The following is a 19500-nucleotide window of genomic DNA, read 5'->3' on the forward strand; positions in this document are numbered from 1 at the left end:
GGGGTGGGGGATGCACATGGGGGGTGCCTATGGTACCCCCCCGCATTTCAAAGTGCAACATGGCAGGCACCGCGCGGTGCCTGTCATGTTGTGCTTTGAAATGCACAACGTGCATTTTTACCATTGCGTCGGGCGGCGCTTTCAGCACCGACCGCCGCCGTGGTAAAAATACAGGATGCGCCCGCCAGTGTGGCAGTCGCATCCTGATGGCCAAGGCGGGACCGCCGCTCCTATGGCCGGCGGTCCCGTTTTGCACGGGGATGGCGGGCGGGCAAAGTCGGCCCGCCATCCTAATGGACCCCAAAGTGTCTGGCTCATCAGCATGAAGCTAATTCTGATGTTGGTACACGTCTGAACGGCCTACTATTAAACCTGATTTAATTTTCTTGTCTCTTACAGAAATGTGATACTTCAAAACACAAAGTGCTCGCTGTGTCAGTCTGCCCTCAGTCTTTGCCTTATTTTGCTGCAAAATTCAACCTGTGTGTGAACGACGCTGCCAAGAAATTGTGTGGTTTCCTCAAAAGCCTAGGTATTTCCAGGTTTAGTATTATAATGAAACACATGCTTTTTTTGTTATTCTTGCACTTTTCAGTCCAGCCTTTTATCATATGATTGCTCTGTATAACCATGCCAAAAACTGAGAATGAGAGGATTAATGGGTAACTGGTCTATCCTATCACTCCCTTGTATACTGATTCAACTCAACAAGTATGATAGACGGAGGATTCATGGAATATTATTCATGTATTCATATAGATACAAACCTTAGTCAGAGTAAAGATTGGTTTCTCTTTTTAAGGGCTCTGAATCAATGTTCCCTCTAATTTGTTTCATCTGTGTGCTGCAGTGTAAGGTCTCTGTGCACTGCAGCCAAGGTTATGTGCGCCAGGAATCAGACCACGCGTGTGGGTGCAGCGTTTAAAGAAAGGGGCGTGGCCAACATTAAAGTGAAAGTGGGTATGGGGCACTTTTACACAAAGTGTATTAAAAATAAAGAAAGAAAGCTTTTGTAGCACGGCCGCTAAAGTGAAAGTGGTCATGCTGTGAATTAAATAAAAAAAGGCCCTGAGGGCACTGTATCTGATGTGACCCTCCAGGGACGGTTCCTTTTAAAGGCCAGAGGAGAGTAGCCCCGCCTGCGGAAACTCTCCCCCACCTTTTAGACCATACCATTGTTACTACTTTATAATTATCACAGGCTGCTGGTGATATTGTTGTTGCTGCCCCTCAGTTTTGGAGTGTGAGCTTGCCTCTGAACTGAACTGGACCAGCCGGAAAGAAAGAATCCAACAAAAGAGCTAGTGCCCATGTGCCCTGCCATATAAGAGGATTCACTATGCCTCATGACTCGAACTGCTTCTTTGAAGAAAAAATAGTTGCAAATGTCTGAGCCCAACACTAGGTAGCAGAAGTATGCAGTGCATGTGTATTTACAGCCGCACATACTACAAACAAACCTCTCCTAACAGTCACATTGCTTTTTCGATGTTTGTTTGCCTCGCCACATAAATGTAATTGCTTTTGTATGTTATGGTAGGGTTTATTTGTAGAGTTATCATACAAAGATGCTTCTTGGTTTTGGAAGACAGCTATATACCCAGTGTCTGAGAAATAAAGCCCGGAAGATAATTATTAAAAATCTGGGTTTTCAGTTAGTGTCTAAAACAGTAGGTTTGTTTCTGCCTGCAAACCAAACTCAAAGAAGAGAGTTCCTCAGTTTGGCTGCTTCTGTACAAACAGCATGGTCTCCATAAGTGGCTGTTCTGGTTTTAGTGCTGACAAGCATCAATTGGTTGAGGGAGCATGACTGTTGACAGAAGTAGCATTTATTGGCCAGAAAATATTGAATTCTGAGGTGTATCTTGGTTTTCTTTAAATGCTTTCTTTTTAAAATGAAAATGTCATGGCATAAACCATATTTGGAGAGTAAAACATAGTTGGCGCCATTTACAGTACAATTATATGAAATCATTTGTAGTGTAGAACAGCTTAAACAACTGCAGTTGTGTAAGCTTCATTATGATTTTTTTTCTTTTTTTAAACTCCCCTGTCAATCCACATAGCTATTGACTAACACACATGACTGACAGTAGTGGCAATCATTCAAAAAAACAATCTGTTTTCTGTATCCTTCCATATTTAAACATAAATACTGACTGAAAAAAAGATTTTTTCTGCCTGCATGTACCTGTAAAAAAAAAAAATATATATTGAAAAATTTGTAAAAACAGACAACTGGGAGCCTTAATCACGACCAGCTTGAAGTTTTGCTTCGCGTGAGTCAAGACCCTTGCCCACACCTAACCATGCTAATTTATTCCATGCACATGCCATGTTAACATTTTGTCAGTCATTTTAATTGCACATGTGTGCGGAATGTTTGGCAATGAAAGTGGCAGAACACAATGTAGCCTGTCATCGCAGAAATCGAATGTTCATGTTCTTTTTATTGAGAAAATACAACAGTGCCGTGTAACATAAAAAGTAGCCTTGCTAAAGTTCACCAAGTACTCAAATCCCACAAAAAATAACACATAAAACCACAAATCATTAATTGAAACGACACATCTGGCACATTCGCATGCACAAAATGGTGTATGAATAATTGAACTGGTTTGCACATGCCTAGCTAGAAATCTTTTTTTTCTTTTTTTTTTAAAATGGCCATCGTGAATCGTCAGACCCACTCTCAAAGCTCAGATCTGGGCTGTGAACTCGAGCTAAAAACTTATTTAATAAGACTGCTAGTCTATTAGGTAGTGACCGGTTATTTCAGACGATTTAAAGCCTGCAAGTGGTTACTTCGTACGAGATCCTTTCCAAATTATTTTTAGCAGACCAAGACACTGGAGAAAGGACCCTGGTCCTAGATAGCCCGCTGTCAGTGCGCCATTTGAAAGGGGGTCCCTTGGACACCTTTATGCTTCTCCATGCCAGTGAGTGCAGTCACTCACTGCGCTCACCTGCATGGGAGTCTTTGTCCCCCTAGAAGTGCAGGCTGGTTTCACTCACACTTTCAAAGGCTGCTTCGGTTTGGCGGTCCATCTTTCACTAACGGGCAGCAAGAGTAAGCGGCTAACCTGGGGGCAGCGCATTATCACATTTGCAATGCAATAGGTCTCGCATTTACGCAAGTTTGAGCTATTGACATTGCAAATAACAATGCCTTTTTAAAAAAATGTTTTAAATATAAATAAAAGGCATTGTCATTTACAATGCCAATAGCTTAAACTTGCATAAATGCCAGATCTATTGCATTGCAAATGCTTGTTTTGTTAATGGGGCGTTGCTGCGGGCTGAATGTCGGCCTTTGTTAAAGTATTCCTGTTAATTGCAGCACAGTCATGCGCTGCAATTAACAGTAATATTTTCACAAAAGCTCACAATCAGCCCGCAGCCGCGCTCCACTAACAGAAAAACATGCATCCAGTCCAAAAGCACGACTTGTAAAGCACACGTCGTGGTTTTGGACTTGCTACATTTAATTTCTTAATGGAGTGGGGCTGCGGGCTGATTGTGGGCCTTTGAGAAAGTATTCCTGTTAATTGCAGCACTGTCATGCGCTGCAATTAACAGAAATATTTTCACAATGGCCCACAATCAGCCTCCAGCCGTGCCCCATTAAGAAATGAAATGCAGCAAGTGCACGAGCTTCTTACTGCTGAATACGTGCACAGGCTGCCATAAAAACAGCAAACTTGCCTCCTGCTAGTCACGGCGACACAAACACATCGAGGGATCTGCTGTGTGTGCGCTTCAAACAGGAGTCTGCACACTCGGAGTTAAAGATGTGAGCATGCGCGCTTGCGTGCAGCTTTCTGGGAACACTGCTCTGGACCCATAGCCACGAAAGTGACATGCTTCATTACAGGTTCGCTTCTCATCCTGGATCTGTTGTTATGCCCAAGCAGGAGCTTTTGATAGGAGACTTGTAGAGTATTAATTCTCAAGCTGATATGCCTAAAACGTAATCCTTCATTTATGTGCAAGATATAGTTTTCAAGTTAAAAGAGGGTTGGGTCCGTATCTTAAAATGACCTAGTGGTAGACAAATAATTTTTTATTATAGTCTCTGTCTCTCTATGGTGAGATTAGAGATATTGCACAGTAGTTCTACAAATGATCCCCTATATCCATTTGCAGTCTGCATGTTTCAGCCTCTATAAAAAACCCAAATGGGGTCTCTGTGTTTTTTCTGAAGAGAGGTTGGGTGCTCTTCTCTACCCCATTACCTATTAGTATAGGTTCACATATAGTTTGGTAGGTGGAAGGCTGTATTGAGTATTAAAAAGGAAACAACAGAAAACTAGTAGGGTTTGCCTAGTTCAGTGACTATATCCTGCACTGGAAACAATAGAAAAACAGAGTCTCACTGTTGATGCATTGGATTTAATGATATGTTTGTCAGGTAATCTATGGAGATTATCTAATTAGAAGTTAATACTCTAAGATGAATTGATAGGAGGCCAACACAGGGTCTCCAGTTATTCCAATAATCCTTAGCGCAAAAAAGCAGATGCATACTGTCATACTCCTGTGAGCACACTCCTTGCTCGTGCTATGAGTTGTGTGTACTGTAACACTCAGATGAATCCGAGGGCCATGTGGGACTGTGAGGCCATGTTGTATGTTGCCAAACATTGAAAGACTGGTTGAATTTGAAAGGAAGGTCCAGTTCCCGTTCCCAAGGTCATTCCCACAGCAGCTTCTCGTCACAGTTGAAGTCTTCACGTAATTCAAAAGAGAAGCACAAGTAGTCCAAATGCTAATTGGCAAATTTCCCCTGCTCTTGATCTCCAGAGAGGGCATGAGCGCATCAGCCTGACACCCCCACTCGCTCCTCATCTCCATTGGAGCAAATCCGGAGTCTGGTCCCAAAGCAACCGAAATTTCCATGTCCGTCAGCGATGTTACAGCGAGTGGAGGCCTTCAGGGAGGCCATGCTATGCATTTTCTGGCACTTAACTGGTTCCCTCTGGCACACGTTCATGCCCCAAAGATCTGCAGGGGATTACATTTGGGCTTCTGCCAGTCGGTCTTCCATCTGTGCACCTCAAATCCTCATCTGGTTCAACAGCACTCAGTGCCCGGCGGATCCCCGAGTGCTTCCTACCACTAGGAGAAGTGGAGGTGTGCGCTGGTATAGCAGCGGCGTGGCTAGCCTATGAAATGCACTGAAGAAACCTGGAGTAGCAGTGGAGCCTCAGGAGAAGGCGGTACCTCTTTCAATTGGACTGACTGATGCAGGTGAGGGGATGCATTGCGACTATTCCTCCCCCAGCCCCATCCAGCTGGCTGTCTGGTCGGTATCAAATTGGGGCCTAGGAATCCTGGTCACACCCCCAGCCCGATAAGTGAGGAGACTGCTGCGGGGACCGACATGACTCTTGGGACCCAGGCTTCGCTGCCCCAATTGGCCATTGGACTTGGCGCCCTCCGCCCCCGTTGATGCTCTATGCCCGCCTCTGCGGACCTCTCAGCGGTCTGCCCTCTGATGGCAGCTGGTGCACTACGGCTGCAGTGGTCGATTGGCCTACCTCCCTCCCTCATCTGCATATCCTTATTGTGTCATTGTATTAGGGGAGTAGACCCTTGTATCCCTGGAGGCCACCCCCTCTGTGTCCACGGAGGGTAATTGCTTTGCGCAGGTGAGGCAATGCACCCCACAGTGGCTGTGGGTACATTGTGGCGCCTTACAGGGGGTGAGGGAAAGGTGTGGTTGTGACACCTCTGGACTGCCTGAATTCTAGCCACTGGTCTAAGGGTTCCCTGGACATCATAATGGTGGGGGGTTTGTAGGGGTGGCGGAGTTGCTCCCTCGGCCCCTGCCTCAGTGGTGACGCGCCATACGTGCTCTATATTACACTATCGCAGGATCTATTTCCTGTCACCGGCCTGCGGTTTTACCAGCATTATTTGTTACCAAAACCTACATGGCGATGCCCGTATATAGCAAGCATGGGTGGAAATGACGCTAAATAAACAAAGCTACAGTTCAAAAGCAGGCGAAGCACCAGACAAGGTGAAAAAAAGCCTGAAATCTGGGACATTACCTGAGCGCTCTGACGTGGAACCACAGCAGGACATTGGCATAAAAGAGATCCTGGTTGAAGTTTGATCCAGCCTCAAGAACATAGATACAAAGTTGACAATCTTCACAAGTCGATTGGACCAGGTCAGGCAGTGTGTGGACAAACATGACGACCGCATCAACCAATTGAAGCAACGTGTCTCAAATATGGATGACTCGCATGCAAGGCTAGGGAGCCACTACTCAAAATGGAAAAAAGTGTTGGAGGTGATCAGGGCCAAAAACGAAGATCTCGAAGTGCGCTCCCACCGCAACAATTTTAGGATTACGGGAGTCCTGAAATCTACCAGCATTATAAAAATGGGAGACTTTATTGAGTCTATGCTCCAGGAACTCTTTGGGGGCAGTCTGTCTGCTGTGCTCATAGTGGAGCGTGCCCACCAATCACTAGGTCCTAGGTCTTCTCCTGGGGCACCAGCCAGGCCAATAATGGCATGCTTGCTGAACTACCAGGACCGCAACACTGTCCTGTGCCTGGCTAGAGAACGGGGCTCACTTAAATATCTAGGCAATGACTTATCCTTCTGTCCTGATTTCACTGTTGCGTTGCAGACGGCCAGCTAAGAATTCCTTCTGGTTAAATGGATGCTTCAGAACATATAGATCCCATATGCCTTGATCTACCTAACTCGGCAGAAAGTGACCTGGAGGGCAAACAACACTTTTTTGCAGACGCCAAGACAGTTTAAAATTGCCAAATCCATCACCAAGGATAGGGGACCTCTCAAGGCTTCCCCTGCTGCAGCGGATAGACATTCACTGAGTGACATTGACTGATTTTGATACCCCTCTGACATCTGCTGGAGTAACCTTTTTCCTTCCTACAACTTACATGCTTGGCCAATGTGATTGTCTGCGATGCCTTCACCTGTTTTCTAATGTTGAAGTAAATGATGCTCCCACTTTCAAATAGTTCACTTTATTCTGCGCAAAATGTTGGTTCTCATAACTAGTCTCTTGGAATCCTTGACTCTGCCACCCTGCCATACATGGTAAGGGGTGTTCCCCCGGTTTCTCTCTGACCCCGGGATGATTCCTTTCAAACTGTGTCTACAAGTTTTGGTTGGGGAGGGAAGGGATGGTACACAACCAAGTTGGGGGGTTGTTGTGGGTGGCGGGAGAGTGGGTTTCTTGTGTTCTTTATCATCAGCACTTATTTCACCCAACACTTTTAGATACATCACACATGAGATGGGTGCAAATGTGCATTATCAAATTATATTGTTTTGTGCCCGTGCACACCAATAAATTGTTATCGTGGAATAGTCATGGCCTTAATGACCATCGAAATGCAGGTCAAGTTTTTGCATATTTACATAGACACTCCATAGACATTTGCCTGCTACAAGAGCTTCATCTCGCAGAGAGTACTACCACGAGACTTAGATCAGGTTGGCTTGGCGAATATTATGCCGCTATGTACTTACGTTGGGTGGCCATTGTGATTAGAAGGGGACTGTCATGGCAGATGCGTAGGATTAAGCTTGAGGCAAAGGGCAGGTACCTATTGCTTGCGGAGGAGATATTGAGACACTCAATCAGGATACTAGTTGTCTATGGGCCTAATATAGATGAACCCCAATCTTTCACTGAGATATGGCGGCAGGCAGAGGCGTTGGGACCCGGTGTGACTCTGTAGTTGGGGCACTTTACTGTTGTATTTGATCCTGAACCTCGGCGAGACAGCACGCTCCCCGGCAGCTCCGCCATAAGTTTTCCGCCACATCCAGCCCAGCAGCAGAGTTCGAGCCTTGCGCCCGACTCTGCAACAGGTTTTCAGCTTAATTGATTTTCGCTCTCTGACAGCGTGTGTTGTGTGCTTGTGTGCTCCGTGTCTGTTTTTCTTTTACAGGCTTCTGCCTCATCTGCCTGATTGTTTGTCTTAAGCGCCCTAGCGCCTTGCCGCCTCCCGCTCCGGTGATCTTTTCCTCGTAGCCCTGCCCTCCACCAGTCTCCCGCCCGCCTCCTCCAGTCTCCCGCCCGCCTCCTACTCTAGCCCACCCCCCTCCCCTTCATAACGGCGACTGCTGCGCGGTCGCGCCGCTGGTGCGCCTAAGGCAAGCCCGTCTGCGCCCGCTCGCGCCTGGACCCGCCATCCTCCTCGCACTCCAACCTGGCCGCCACGACGACTGCATACAAGCCTCACCTAACAACACACATGGAGCCTTCTCGTGCACTCACTGCAGAAGCACCATCCCCAACCACGTCATGCCAATAGCCAGCAAAGTACCGCCTACCGCCAAGCCTGCAAACACCATCAACTGCATCCTCCTCAACGTACGATCCCTGCACCGGCATGCCATAGAGATATGGAACCTACTCGACACCCTCACCCCGGACGTTGCGTTCTTCACTGAGACCTGGCCTACCGCCAGCTCCTGGCCAGACATCTCCACTGCCATACCAGACGCATACACACTCAAGAGGATAGAACGCCCCAACCGCCCGGGGGGAGGCCTCGCCATTGCACACAAAGCCTCCATCCAACTCTCCTCCTCCAGTCCTAGCAGCACTCTTCCGAACCTAGAACACCTCCACTTCCAGAAACACACCAACCCCAGAAACACACCAACCCCAGAACTACGCTTCGGAGCACGCTCCTCTATAGGCCACCTGGTCCCCACGCACAACCCACCACCACCATCACGGAACTCGCCGCAGCCCACGCCATCACGAACTACATCCTGCTCGGAGATCTCAATTTCCACCTCGAAAACCTCCGGGACCCCGATTCCAACGCGCTACTTGAAAATCTCACCAACCTAGAACTCAAGCAACTGGTCAATACTCCCACCCACATGTCTGGGCACAAGCTGGACCCCATCTTCGCCGAAGGGTCAAACATCAGGTTCACCCACATGAACCATCACTCCTGGACAGACCACCACTGCATTAACTTCACCTTCACATCCAGCACCGCACCCAAGCAAGCCCCGGATCCGCCCCAACGGAACTGGCGCAAGGTTACCGAAGACCTTCTCAACGCCACCCTCCTCCTCGAGCCCCCCCTCAGACACCGCCGACGCCGAAGCCGTTGCCAAGGAACTCCACCGGTGGATCGCCAGTTGTGTAGACAAGCTGGCTCCTCTCCGGCAGTCTTTCACTGCTCGTCCGGATCAAAGCCGACTGGTTCACCACGAACTCATCGAGTCCAGACGCACCTGCAGGCGTCTCGAGAAATCTTGGAGGAACCAGAAGACCACCGAAGACCACACCGACCACAAGATCGCCATGAAGTACTATCACCAGCTGATCAGAGAGACCAAAAGAACGTTCATCAGAGAAATGATTATCAACCACGCTACCAGCACTAGCGAACTATTCAACGTCATCAAACAGCTGACCAAGCCCTCATGCGAAGCCTCAGACATCACACACTCCCAAGATCTCTGCAACAAGCTCAGCACCTTCTTCCACCAGAAGATTATGATTCTCTACGAGAATTTCAACGAGCCTACCATGACCTGCACCCCCACTACCACCACCACCACCACCAAACCTACTATCACCACTTGGACCCCAGCATCCGTTGAACTCATCACCACCATCATGAAGAAAACTCGCTCAGGAGCCCCGACGGAACCCTGCACCCCGCACATCTTCCACAGAGCCTCCGCGGCCATCGCCCCCGAACTAGCAAGCACCATCAACTCCTCCCTGACATCGGGCACTTGCCCAGGGGACTGGAAACACGCAGAAGTGAAGCCACGCCTCAAAAAACCATTGGCCGACCCAGTTGACCTCAAGAACTACCGACCTATCTCCCTCCTCCCTTTCGCGGCCAAAGTCACAGAAAGGCTCGTAAACACCCATTTGACCACGTACATAGAAGATAACTGCATCCTGGACCCCTCCCAATCCGGGTTCCTGTGCAACCACAGCACAGAGACTGCACTGATCGCCGCCACCGATGACATCCGTATTCTTCTCGACCAGGGACACACCGCAACCCTCATTCTCCTTGACCTCTCAGCTGCATTCAACACCGGCTCACACCGCACACTAACCACCAGGCTCCATGATGTGGGGATTGAGGGCGATGCCCTCAACTGGATCTGATCCTTCCTCTCCGACAGAATTCAGAGGGTCATACTCTTCCCCCCCACCCCCCCTTTCTCTCCAAACCCACCGACATCGTTTGCGGAGTCCCCCAAGGATCCTCTCAGAGCCCTACTCTGTTCAACATATACATGGCCCCCATCGCCACCATCGTCGGACAGCACGGACTCAGCATCGTGTCCTACGCGGACGACACCCAGCTCATTCTCTCCCTCACCAGCAACCCGGAAGACACCAGACTCAGCTTCCAGGAAGGAATGACAAACGTGGCCAGGTGGATGAAAGACAGCTGCCTCAAACTCAACTCCGAAAAGACAGAGGTGCTCATCTTCGGGCCCCGCCCATCCGCTTGGAATGACACCTGGTGGCGTCCCGCCCTTGGACCCCCACCCCGACGAATCACGCTCGCAACCTCGGCATAATCCTCGACTCCTCCCTCTCCATGAACCGTCAAATCAACGCCATCTCCTCCACCAGTTTCAACTGCTTCCGGATCCTACGCAAAACTTTCAAGTGGATCCCCCCCGGACTGCAGAAAGACCGTCACACACGCGCTCCTCACCAGCCGTCTCGACTATGGCAACGCACTCTACGCCGGAATCAACAAAACCCTACTACGCAAACTCCAAACCATCCAAAACGTGGCCGCCAGGCTCATCCTAGGGTTACCACGCCACAAGCACATGACTCCACATCTGCGAGAACTCCACTGGCTTCCCGTGGAGAAGAGAGTTACCTACAAATTACTCACGCACGCCTTCAAATCCCTCAACATCGGACCCAAATACCTCAACAACTGAATGAGTTTCCACTCTCCCAAAAGGAACCTCCACTCAGCCGACCTCGCATTGGTAGAGGTCCCCCGCGTTCGCCGGACCAGAGCGGGAGGTAGAGCTTTCTCTTACACCGCATCCACAGCTTGGAACTCTCTCCCATTAGACATAAGACGCTCTCCAACCCTGCAAACCTTCAAACGGGCACTCAAGATCTGGCTTTTTGACTGACCGGAGCAGCCCCCCACCCTCTTTCCCTTCCCCAGCGCCTTGAGACCCTCACAGGTGAGTAGCGCGCTTTACCAACCACTGATTGATTGATTGAACTTGACAGAGCCAGCGACACTAGGCAGCCACACCCACGGGCTGCTGCCCAACTGCTCCTTATTATGCAGATCTTTGAGTTGCTAGATAGCAGGTGTTCTAGACATGCCGACCTGAAAGAGGGAACCTGTATAAATAAAGACTATTGGCTCATTGTGCAGGACTCAGCTTCGTGGTCGGCAAAGGCATCCAACATGCAGCACACGCTCTCTAACCACGCACCAGTTCTATTGGAACTACAGTTGCCAGATGTACCCTCCTGTGCCTTTTCTTGGCGGCTCCCATCAGGAGCACTTCCCGACCAAGTATTCAGTGAGGATATTAAAACGGCGATCATGGACTACTTCAAGTATAATGATAAGGACTCATTAGGACTGCCCTACGGGAGACCTTCAAGGAGCTTACATTGCCAAACAGGTGTGCGTACTTCATGTGTTGTGGAGGGACTTGTTTCGTCTTGAATATAATATCCGGGGCTTGGTGGCTTGTTTCTACACTGACCACGACCAGCAGTTTATTGCGGATATACATGGTAGATGCACTGTTTGCGGGAGGAGCGGGCGTAACACTTTGGAGAAGGCGATAGACCTGGAAAGTCCCTAACTCAGTTGCTGAGAAAACCCTGGGCGAGTGATTACTATACCGAATTGCAGGGTGATAATACATGCTCACATATGGATACATCAGCAGCCCAGGAAATTAACATTTTTCTCTGCACAATATCCTACCAGGCAAGAAACGACCCCAGCGGACCTCTCTGACTAGTTCGATTTGATCCAACTCCTATGGCTCTAGGAAGGCCATAGACGATATCTGAACGAGCCCTTTACTATTGAAGAAATTATTGGGGTGATCCGCTCCATACCTGCAGACAAGGCACTAAGTCTTGATGGCCTCCAAGTTGCATTCTATATAGAATTTGCTCCCATACTCGCCCCACCCCTAATGGAGGTCTATGTGGTGAGTCTCTCGTTGGGCATGCTACCTCCCTCTATGCGCAAGGCCCGTATTGTTACTTTACTGAAGCCTGGCAAGGACCCCTGTCTCCTCGACTCCTACAGACCACTCTCTTTTATCAATACAGATAATGAAATACTCGCCAAGCTGCTTTCCTCGATGCTTATTCCACTACTCCCGATAATGGTGAGACGTGAACACGCTAGGTGGACCTGTCAGGCACACAGGGTGTGTGCCTGGCAGGTCCACCTTGCATAACCTCCACACGTTCTTTGCAACGCTTCCCTCCTTGCACACCGTAACTTTCTTCTTAAACGCCACTAAGGCATTTGATTCCCTTGAATGGCTGTACCTATTTACCCTACTCGAACACCTTGGGTTGTGTCCCTCATTTCCTAAATATATAGGCTTGCTCTACTCCCAGCCCATGGCCCGACTGCTCATCAATGGCTGTGTATCCGACTCCTTTGCAGTCACCTGTGGCACCCAGCATGGGTGGCCCTTTCTCCCATCCTTTTTGTAATTGCGATGGAGCCTCTTGCGGCTCACCTGCGTCAACATCACACGCATTGGAGTCTGGCTTTCTCTTCTCGTATAATCTTAGTGTGGCTGTACGCAGATGATGTCCCTTTATATGTAAGAGACCCACATGTTATTCTAGTGCCGCTTAAAAGGGAATTCACCAGGTTTGTGGGGATATTCGGTATTGGCATCAACTGGACCAAGTCTATTAACTTTCCATTGACAGACACTACCTCCAAAACTGACTCAGAATTCCCCCTTGTTAGAGCGGAGGGTCCAGTCAAATATCTCAGGGTATGGCTTAGTAGGAGTATTGAAGAATTGTGGAGGAATAATTACGGCCGATTGTTAACCTAGTTGAATGAAAGACTTATAAGATGGAAACACCTTCCATTATCATTGACTGGACGCCTAGCCATAGCAAAATGATAATCCTTCCTAAGTTCCTCTTCTTATTTATTAATTTGCTACTCCCCCTGCCTCTCTATTTCCGTCACAGACAGTGTCTTGCTGACTCCAATACAGAGGAATGGCCGGTGTTCTAAACTGAAGCCCCAAACTCGTGATTTATTTCCGAACCTCGGAGTGCTTGACAAGTGTTCCCTCCAAGGGATACATTTAAATACTTCTAACAAAAATCCTCGGGCAGAATCCCATCTTTCTCGATCTGTTAATCGTCCGGGTGGATTGGTCATGAGCTCTCATACAAGTTATGAGGTCCTGATGAGAACCCTATCCAATCACTAAGGGTTCGAAACGCGTAGATCATTCTACAACACCATAAGATTGCAAAAAATAATTTACTTCTTTTGTGATTCTCTAAAAAGAAATTGATTGACTGTTTTAAGAGCTTGTTTCTATGGTGTCTCCCCAACTTTTTTGTTCATTATTTATTCCTTTTCAATTCATCTGTTTGTGACATTACACTTGTATAGTGAGTTTGGATGTATGTTGTGTATGAGAGAGTGAGTTATGCTTGCATATGTTGATCAACTCAGTATGATAGTAGATATTTGCACTAATTGTTGTGATATCAATGTTTGTTTTAAGAAAATGTCATTTTTATGAATAGTGTTCCCTGTATTGCTTGTGTTTGCAAAAAATTATTGGTGAATCTTGAACCAACCTATTTTTCCTAAAACATTCTTGAAATAAGTGATTAAATCTGTGATTTGTTTCACTGTCCCGCACTTAGTTTAATTCTTTGCGTGCAGGTCAGTTCAGCTGAATAGAGGTTACAGTATTGGCTTTCTGGTTGTTTAGTTTCTCTATTTCCGTCGGCAGCTCCGATCACGCCATATCTCACCGGCCTGGGCAGGTCCTCAACCGCACATCGCCTGAGAGATTCTGACACTTCCCTTCAATCAAGGTGGTCTTGGTGCCCCAGATCTGGATCTCTATTATTATACGCTCAGGCTCAATTTGCACACTACTAGCTGTTTCCAATACCATTCATGGCACACGTGGCCCCTAAATGTGACTTTGTGGCTCCTTGTTCCTTGCGGATGGGTTTGTTCCAGACTCCCAACGCGCCCTTGTGACGATGTTGACATGGTGGCTTGTACTGTATGGGCGTGAGATATGTTGCACAGGGCCCATGCCAAACGTCTTTTTCCTTTTTTTTTTTTTGTAATCAAAGGAGAGAGAGAGAGGAACTAGAGTAGCTAGTTTGTTTCCCCTAGGGATTTATGAAATAAACAAGAACCTATAGTTTTCCAGCGGGACCGAAGACTACGCCAAAGTGCACAGGAATCTCTGGACCCCCAGCAGAGACCCTTGAGTTTGTACTTTGTAATTAGGAGTACAAACCGAGAGGAAAGACCTCTCACAGTTATAGCACCTTAACGTGTTCTACACATACAAGGCACTGATAACATATAAGCCCCCTGTACCACCCCTACACTAAAAGGTCCTGAAGAAAGCCAGTTTAGAAAAAAGGCCTGGCTGAAACTAGTAGACCACACTGGACGTGGGAGACCGTAAGTCTATTCCCAAACGTCCTTAAGCCTTTGTTTTTAACTCTGCCTAGGGGTCCATCAATAAAGTAACCGTTCGGGACCCCTAGGACAGAATTTTAAAACCTCACTCAACCCACCATTTTCCCACACTCGCATAATAAAACCCGCTCCGCTGTAACCAGCCGTCGTAACACACCGGAGGTACACTCGGTACCTCAGGTGGGGCCCGATGATGAAGCATGCCCCACCAACTAGGTTGGTGGGTGAGGGCCTTCATAAAAAACCAATTGGTTTCCCTTTGCAGACACATGCTACACGTATACTGTCCTAGTAGCTAGTTTTTCTTGTTTATTTCAAACCTCTTTTTGCACCTTCAGTGCTACTCATCGGATAGCCTTTATTGTCCTTCACGCGTGATTCAGGAACCTGTACCAGATTGTGCAGGCTTGGCCTCACCTCTCTGGGCGCAGTCTATCCTAACGATAAGTTTATAGCACCACAGGAAGTCTTACGTGCAGACATTGCCACGTTCCTGGATACTTTTACATACTACCAATTGCATAGCACTATTTGCACATCATACATATCATTTCCCCGACATTTCAAGTACTGGAAGCATTTCTCATTTCCCCCTCACTTCATAGACTCGTCACAAAAGTATATGAATGCTTGCAAACATCGGTGCCAATATGCACCCCTAGCAGTAGGGCAGCATGGGCCACCGATATTTCACCACCACTGACTGATGCCCCATGGCAATACTGCTGCTCGAAGGCACATGATCTGCCTCCTAATTATCTCATTCACCTCATTTATTTTAAATTCATACACAGACTATATCATACCTTTAATCCAGATTTGGTTTCTGTTCCCCGGCCAGGCAGCTTCAGTCTTCGAAACAAATTCTGGCGATTGTTCCTAGGGCCTGCAAACAGAAATCTGGTGGCCTCTCTGGGCCATCTAGGGGCCAGGGCATGGAATCGGCTTCCGATAGAGCTTCGTTCTGCCCGTTTCCCGAGTTTTTTCAGGAAGAAACTCTTCAGATAATTCTCAACAGAAGCGCTCAGTCTACCTCTTAGGCACACGCCGGTACACTTCTAGGAGTAGCTGCGCGCGATATAAATGTCAATAACATAACATACTCCAGTGAAAATGGTAAGAATGGGACTGGGTACTGACTCCAGTTGTAACAGGTGCCACCTCTCAAACGCCGACTTCTTGCACCTTTCCTGGGCATGTCCCACATCTTTGCGTACTGGGTGGAGATCTTCACCACACTTGACAGCATCATAGGATGTCACTTTAAGAGCTCCCGCTGGGTGGCACTATTAGGGTTTGTACAGGAGGTACCACCAGACAGGTGTAGACTGACTGCGCTTCTCATTTTATTAGCAAAGCACAGAGTGGCAATGAGGTGGAGAGTGCATGCTCTGCCACTCTTAACAGATTGGCTTAAGGATGCCACTTATTTTCAGGAATAGCTTACTCTTTACTGGGATCTCATACCTATACAATCACGACCGAAGGATACTCGTTCCCCGCTAGAGGAATATCTGCTTAATCAGGCAACTGCTGTGAGTATAGATGACTGGCTGTCCCATCCCATTAGGGTATTTATTATCTTCTTGTATTTTGGTTACCAGTACTATTCTGCAATACGGCAGCAATACTACTGATCTACCGCAGCACATGCCCTTATCTGATGTTGCTGTTTGAAACAAGTACATTAATGTGTTCATTTATATGCCGATGCTAACTGTTTTTCTCTTGCCTTTGTGTTTTTTCCTTCTATATTGGTTGACCTATATGTACCAATGCTTTGGCTATTGTTGCTCACCGCATCTTTTATGACATGTGACCAATACATTGTAATGACAGTATCTCATTACTTCATGTTTGTTATAGCCACTGTATTGGGATAAGACTTTCTTCTTATAGAGGCATCTGTCTGCAGATTCATCACCTTTTGACTATTCCCTAGGTGTCAGATTGGATCTGAATTTTTTTTAGCAGTACCTCTGAGCACCAGAATGTGGCAACATGCGGCTCTGCACTGACACCCTTCTGCTCCAGAAATGGCATACGGAGCCTATTTAGGCACCACCCAGGCTTCTTGATGTCAATTGCTTCCTTTACATGACTTCAGACGCGAATCCGGAGCAAACTCTTGTCTGTCTGAAACCCATGCACCTCAGAAAATTCCAAATCTAACGTGCAGGCTAAATGTCAGCTCCAAGAACAAAAGCCCTGAAGCCCTATAAGGACTGTCGCAAACAAATGTCTGTGACAAAATTCTCCTCAAATTTGTCTGCGGTGCCTGGGGTTAAGCCTTGACTCTAAGGCCTGAAGTGACTCCACGTTGATTAACATGGAGGCCATACGAGACCGTGAAGCTAAACTCTACATCACCAATCACCAGAAGACTCCCGAACGAGACTTGTCCAAGTCAAAAGTTCAGTCCCGTTCGAGATCTGGACATCACTGTAGGCACTCCAGTGGTCGGTCTTTTTCTTGATCCAAATCTTCTGTTAAGCTGAAGAAAAATTGCAAGAAATCTAAGAGGCAAACGGTCCCTTCCCGCCCCTGACACTCTCCTGAGAATGGACAAGTGGCACCATATGTCTTGATCTCGCTCCTGAAGTCATTCGGCTTCGGAGCCAATCCCGCAACTCGTACCGGCGCAACCCAACTTTCCGGGGTCATCTGCCACTCTTAACAAGATCAAAGAGTTGTTTGCAGACATGCTTTGCCTCTTCGGATTCTTGCTGGCTTTCCTCGCCACAATGGGGAAGCCTCCAATCTTGTCTTCCCCTCCATTGCCATGGGCTATGTCTGTTCTCACCGCATCGACACTGATGTGAACTCTGTCACTTCCAGGAGACAAGGCCACGATTGTCTTCTCTGACATAGAGTTAGCGCTGGTTTGACCTCGATCAAAGTTACGCCCCGGTCTCCTTTTGAGGCTCTATTTCCGCCACTTGATCTGCCCCCACAAAAACAGCTGCACTTCCTGCTTTCCCTGTTTGGCACAGATTCCATTAATGGTTATGATATAGGTGATGAAATTGGCTAACCTTATCACAAGAGCAATTGGATTGAGGAGGCTAGTGGCATTATACCTCCCTGAGTCAGGACTCGTCTCACCCCCTGGGCCACTGAGGAGACTGTTCCATAAGACCTGGTTATGCGTACAGCTGCCAAAGTCCTTAACCTTTGGCTCCCCACCATAGAATTCAAGACCAAATGTACTTCCGGAGGGTCTCCCACCAGGGCAGCCATCTTCTGAGGCCTGCTTACCATTTAATGAGGCAATTACAGACACCTTGTTGAGAGCATGGGCCAAACCTAGCTCTGGCTCCCGGTCAGCTGTTAAATTGCACAACACCACCGCCGTGCCTTGGGTGCCTCTCCATTTTTACCTAAGCTCCCTTCTCCTGAAAGCTTGGTGGTGCACATTTGAACTCCGATAAGGAGTCGAAACAGGTGAAGACATTCTGGAAGAGGGTCTTTCCTTTTGGGAGCTTGGCACTCAGGTCAGTGAATGCCTGCTGGGGCGCTATTCCCACCCTCTTTGGGACTGAATGGCTCACATCCTCCCAGGTGTCCCTTATGATCTCTGACTGGTCCTTGCCCAGGCCATTCAGGACGGTTGTGATACAGCCAAGTTCACAATTCTTTTAGGCTTGGACACCACTGACTGCATCTGGCACACCATTTGCACCAGTGTCCCCATTCGCTGCCACGCTTGGCTGCAGTCCACCAGTTTTTCAGTTGATGTCCAATCGTCCCTCATGGACATGGCATTTGATGTGACGCACCTGTTTGGGACAAGGCAGACTCTGCTTTTGAGTGTTTCATTGAGAATAGCAGGGTTATGGCACGCTCCCTGGACTGCGTCATCCCTACCTTTCCTATCGTGGCTTCCACATAGTTACTCCAAAAAAGAGAGAGTTTTCCCAACTAAACCCAGAAAGGACCGGGAAATGGCACAATACAAAAGAAATTCCTTTCTGCGTGTTTTAAGCTCCTAAAAGTAAATACATTTACACAAAACCCTTTGTTTAGACCACTTTCATAGTTTTTTGCCGCCCTATATATAAATTTGATTAAACCATAAACGTGTGTGTATCTTAATAATCATTTATTTTATAATAAAAACCAAACTTAAAACAAATGCATGTATGTTCATCAGACAATAATAAATTGATTACAATAACTTTGCATACAAGTACATATTACACAATATACAACAATAAAAACTTTGTCTTCTCTGTTCTTGTACATAAAAATAATCTGTGTGTCGACGCATTTCGGTGTATTATTTAATACGGTACACCTTCCTCAGGACAGAATCATTTAAAAACATAGAATCTTCTTTCTAGAAAAGATACATACAATTAATATCATATCACAATATATTAACAATTATTCACATTCATATGGGCTAATCAAGTGGGGGGTCATAAACAGGTCTTACTTATTATTAAAATCGATTATATCTTTGTATCAGATGAGCAACTCTGGGGTCACCTTTGTCGTGGGACGCAGTTACAGTTTTCTATCTCATCCCAAAATCTGTGTAGAAATATTACTCAGTTTTAATAATAGAGTTTGTCATATTAGCTCAATACCACATCCATAAATCCAGATCTATACTTGCTGGATACATGGAGAGTTAGAATCAAAAAATTCTTTGAAAATAAGGAGAACAGGCCGTCAGACAACAAATCGGGCCTAAAACCTCCATCTACATGGAATCCCAATATCGCGATGGTGAGTCAAGAAGTTGACACCTTTGAAAAAGTAGTATCCA

General features: G+C 47.2%; 1 protein-coding gene across 4 annotated transcripts in view; it reads left to right on the top strand.

Annotated features, from left to right (window-relative positions):
* Window positions 1–19500, top strand: part of NARF (nuclear prelamin A recognition factor) — a 403053-nt gene that overhangs the window by 230670 nt on the left and 152883 nt on the right. For all 4 annotated transcript variants that reach the window (XM_078654654.1, XM_078654655.1, XM_078654657.1 and 1 more), the window contains one exon: window positions 400–532. In XM_078654654.1, coding sequence (XP_078510780.1) covers window positions 400–532 — 133 coding nt within the window. The remainder of the gene's footprint in view (window positions 1–399; window positions 533–19500) is intronic.

This window comes from Lissotriton helveticus, chromosome 7, assembly GCF_964261635.1.
Source record: "Lissotriton helveticus chromosome 7, aLisHel1.1, whole genome shotgun sequence".
Taxonomy (NCBI): Eukaryota; Metazoa; Chordata; class Amphibia; order Caudata; family Salamandridae; genus Lissotriton; species Lissotriton helveticus.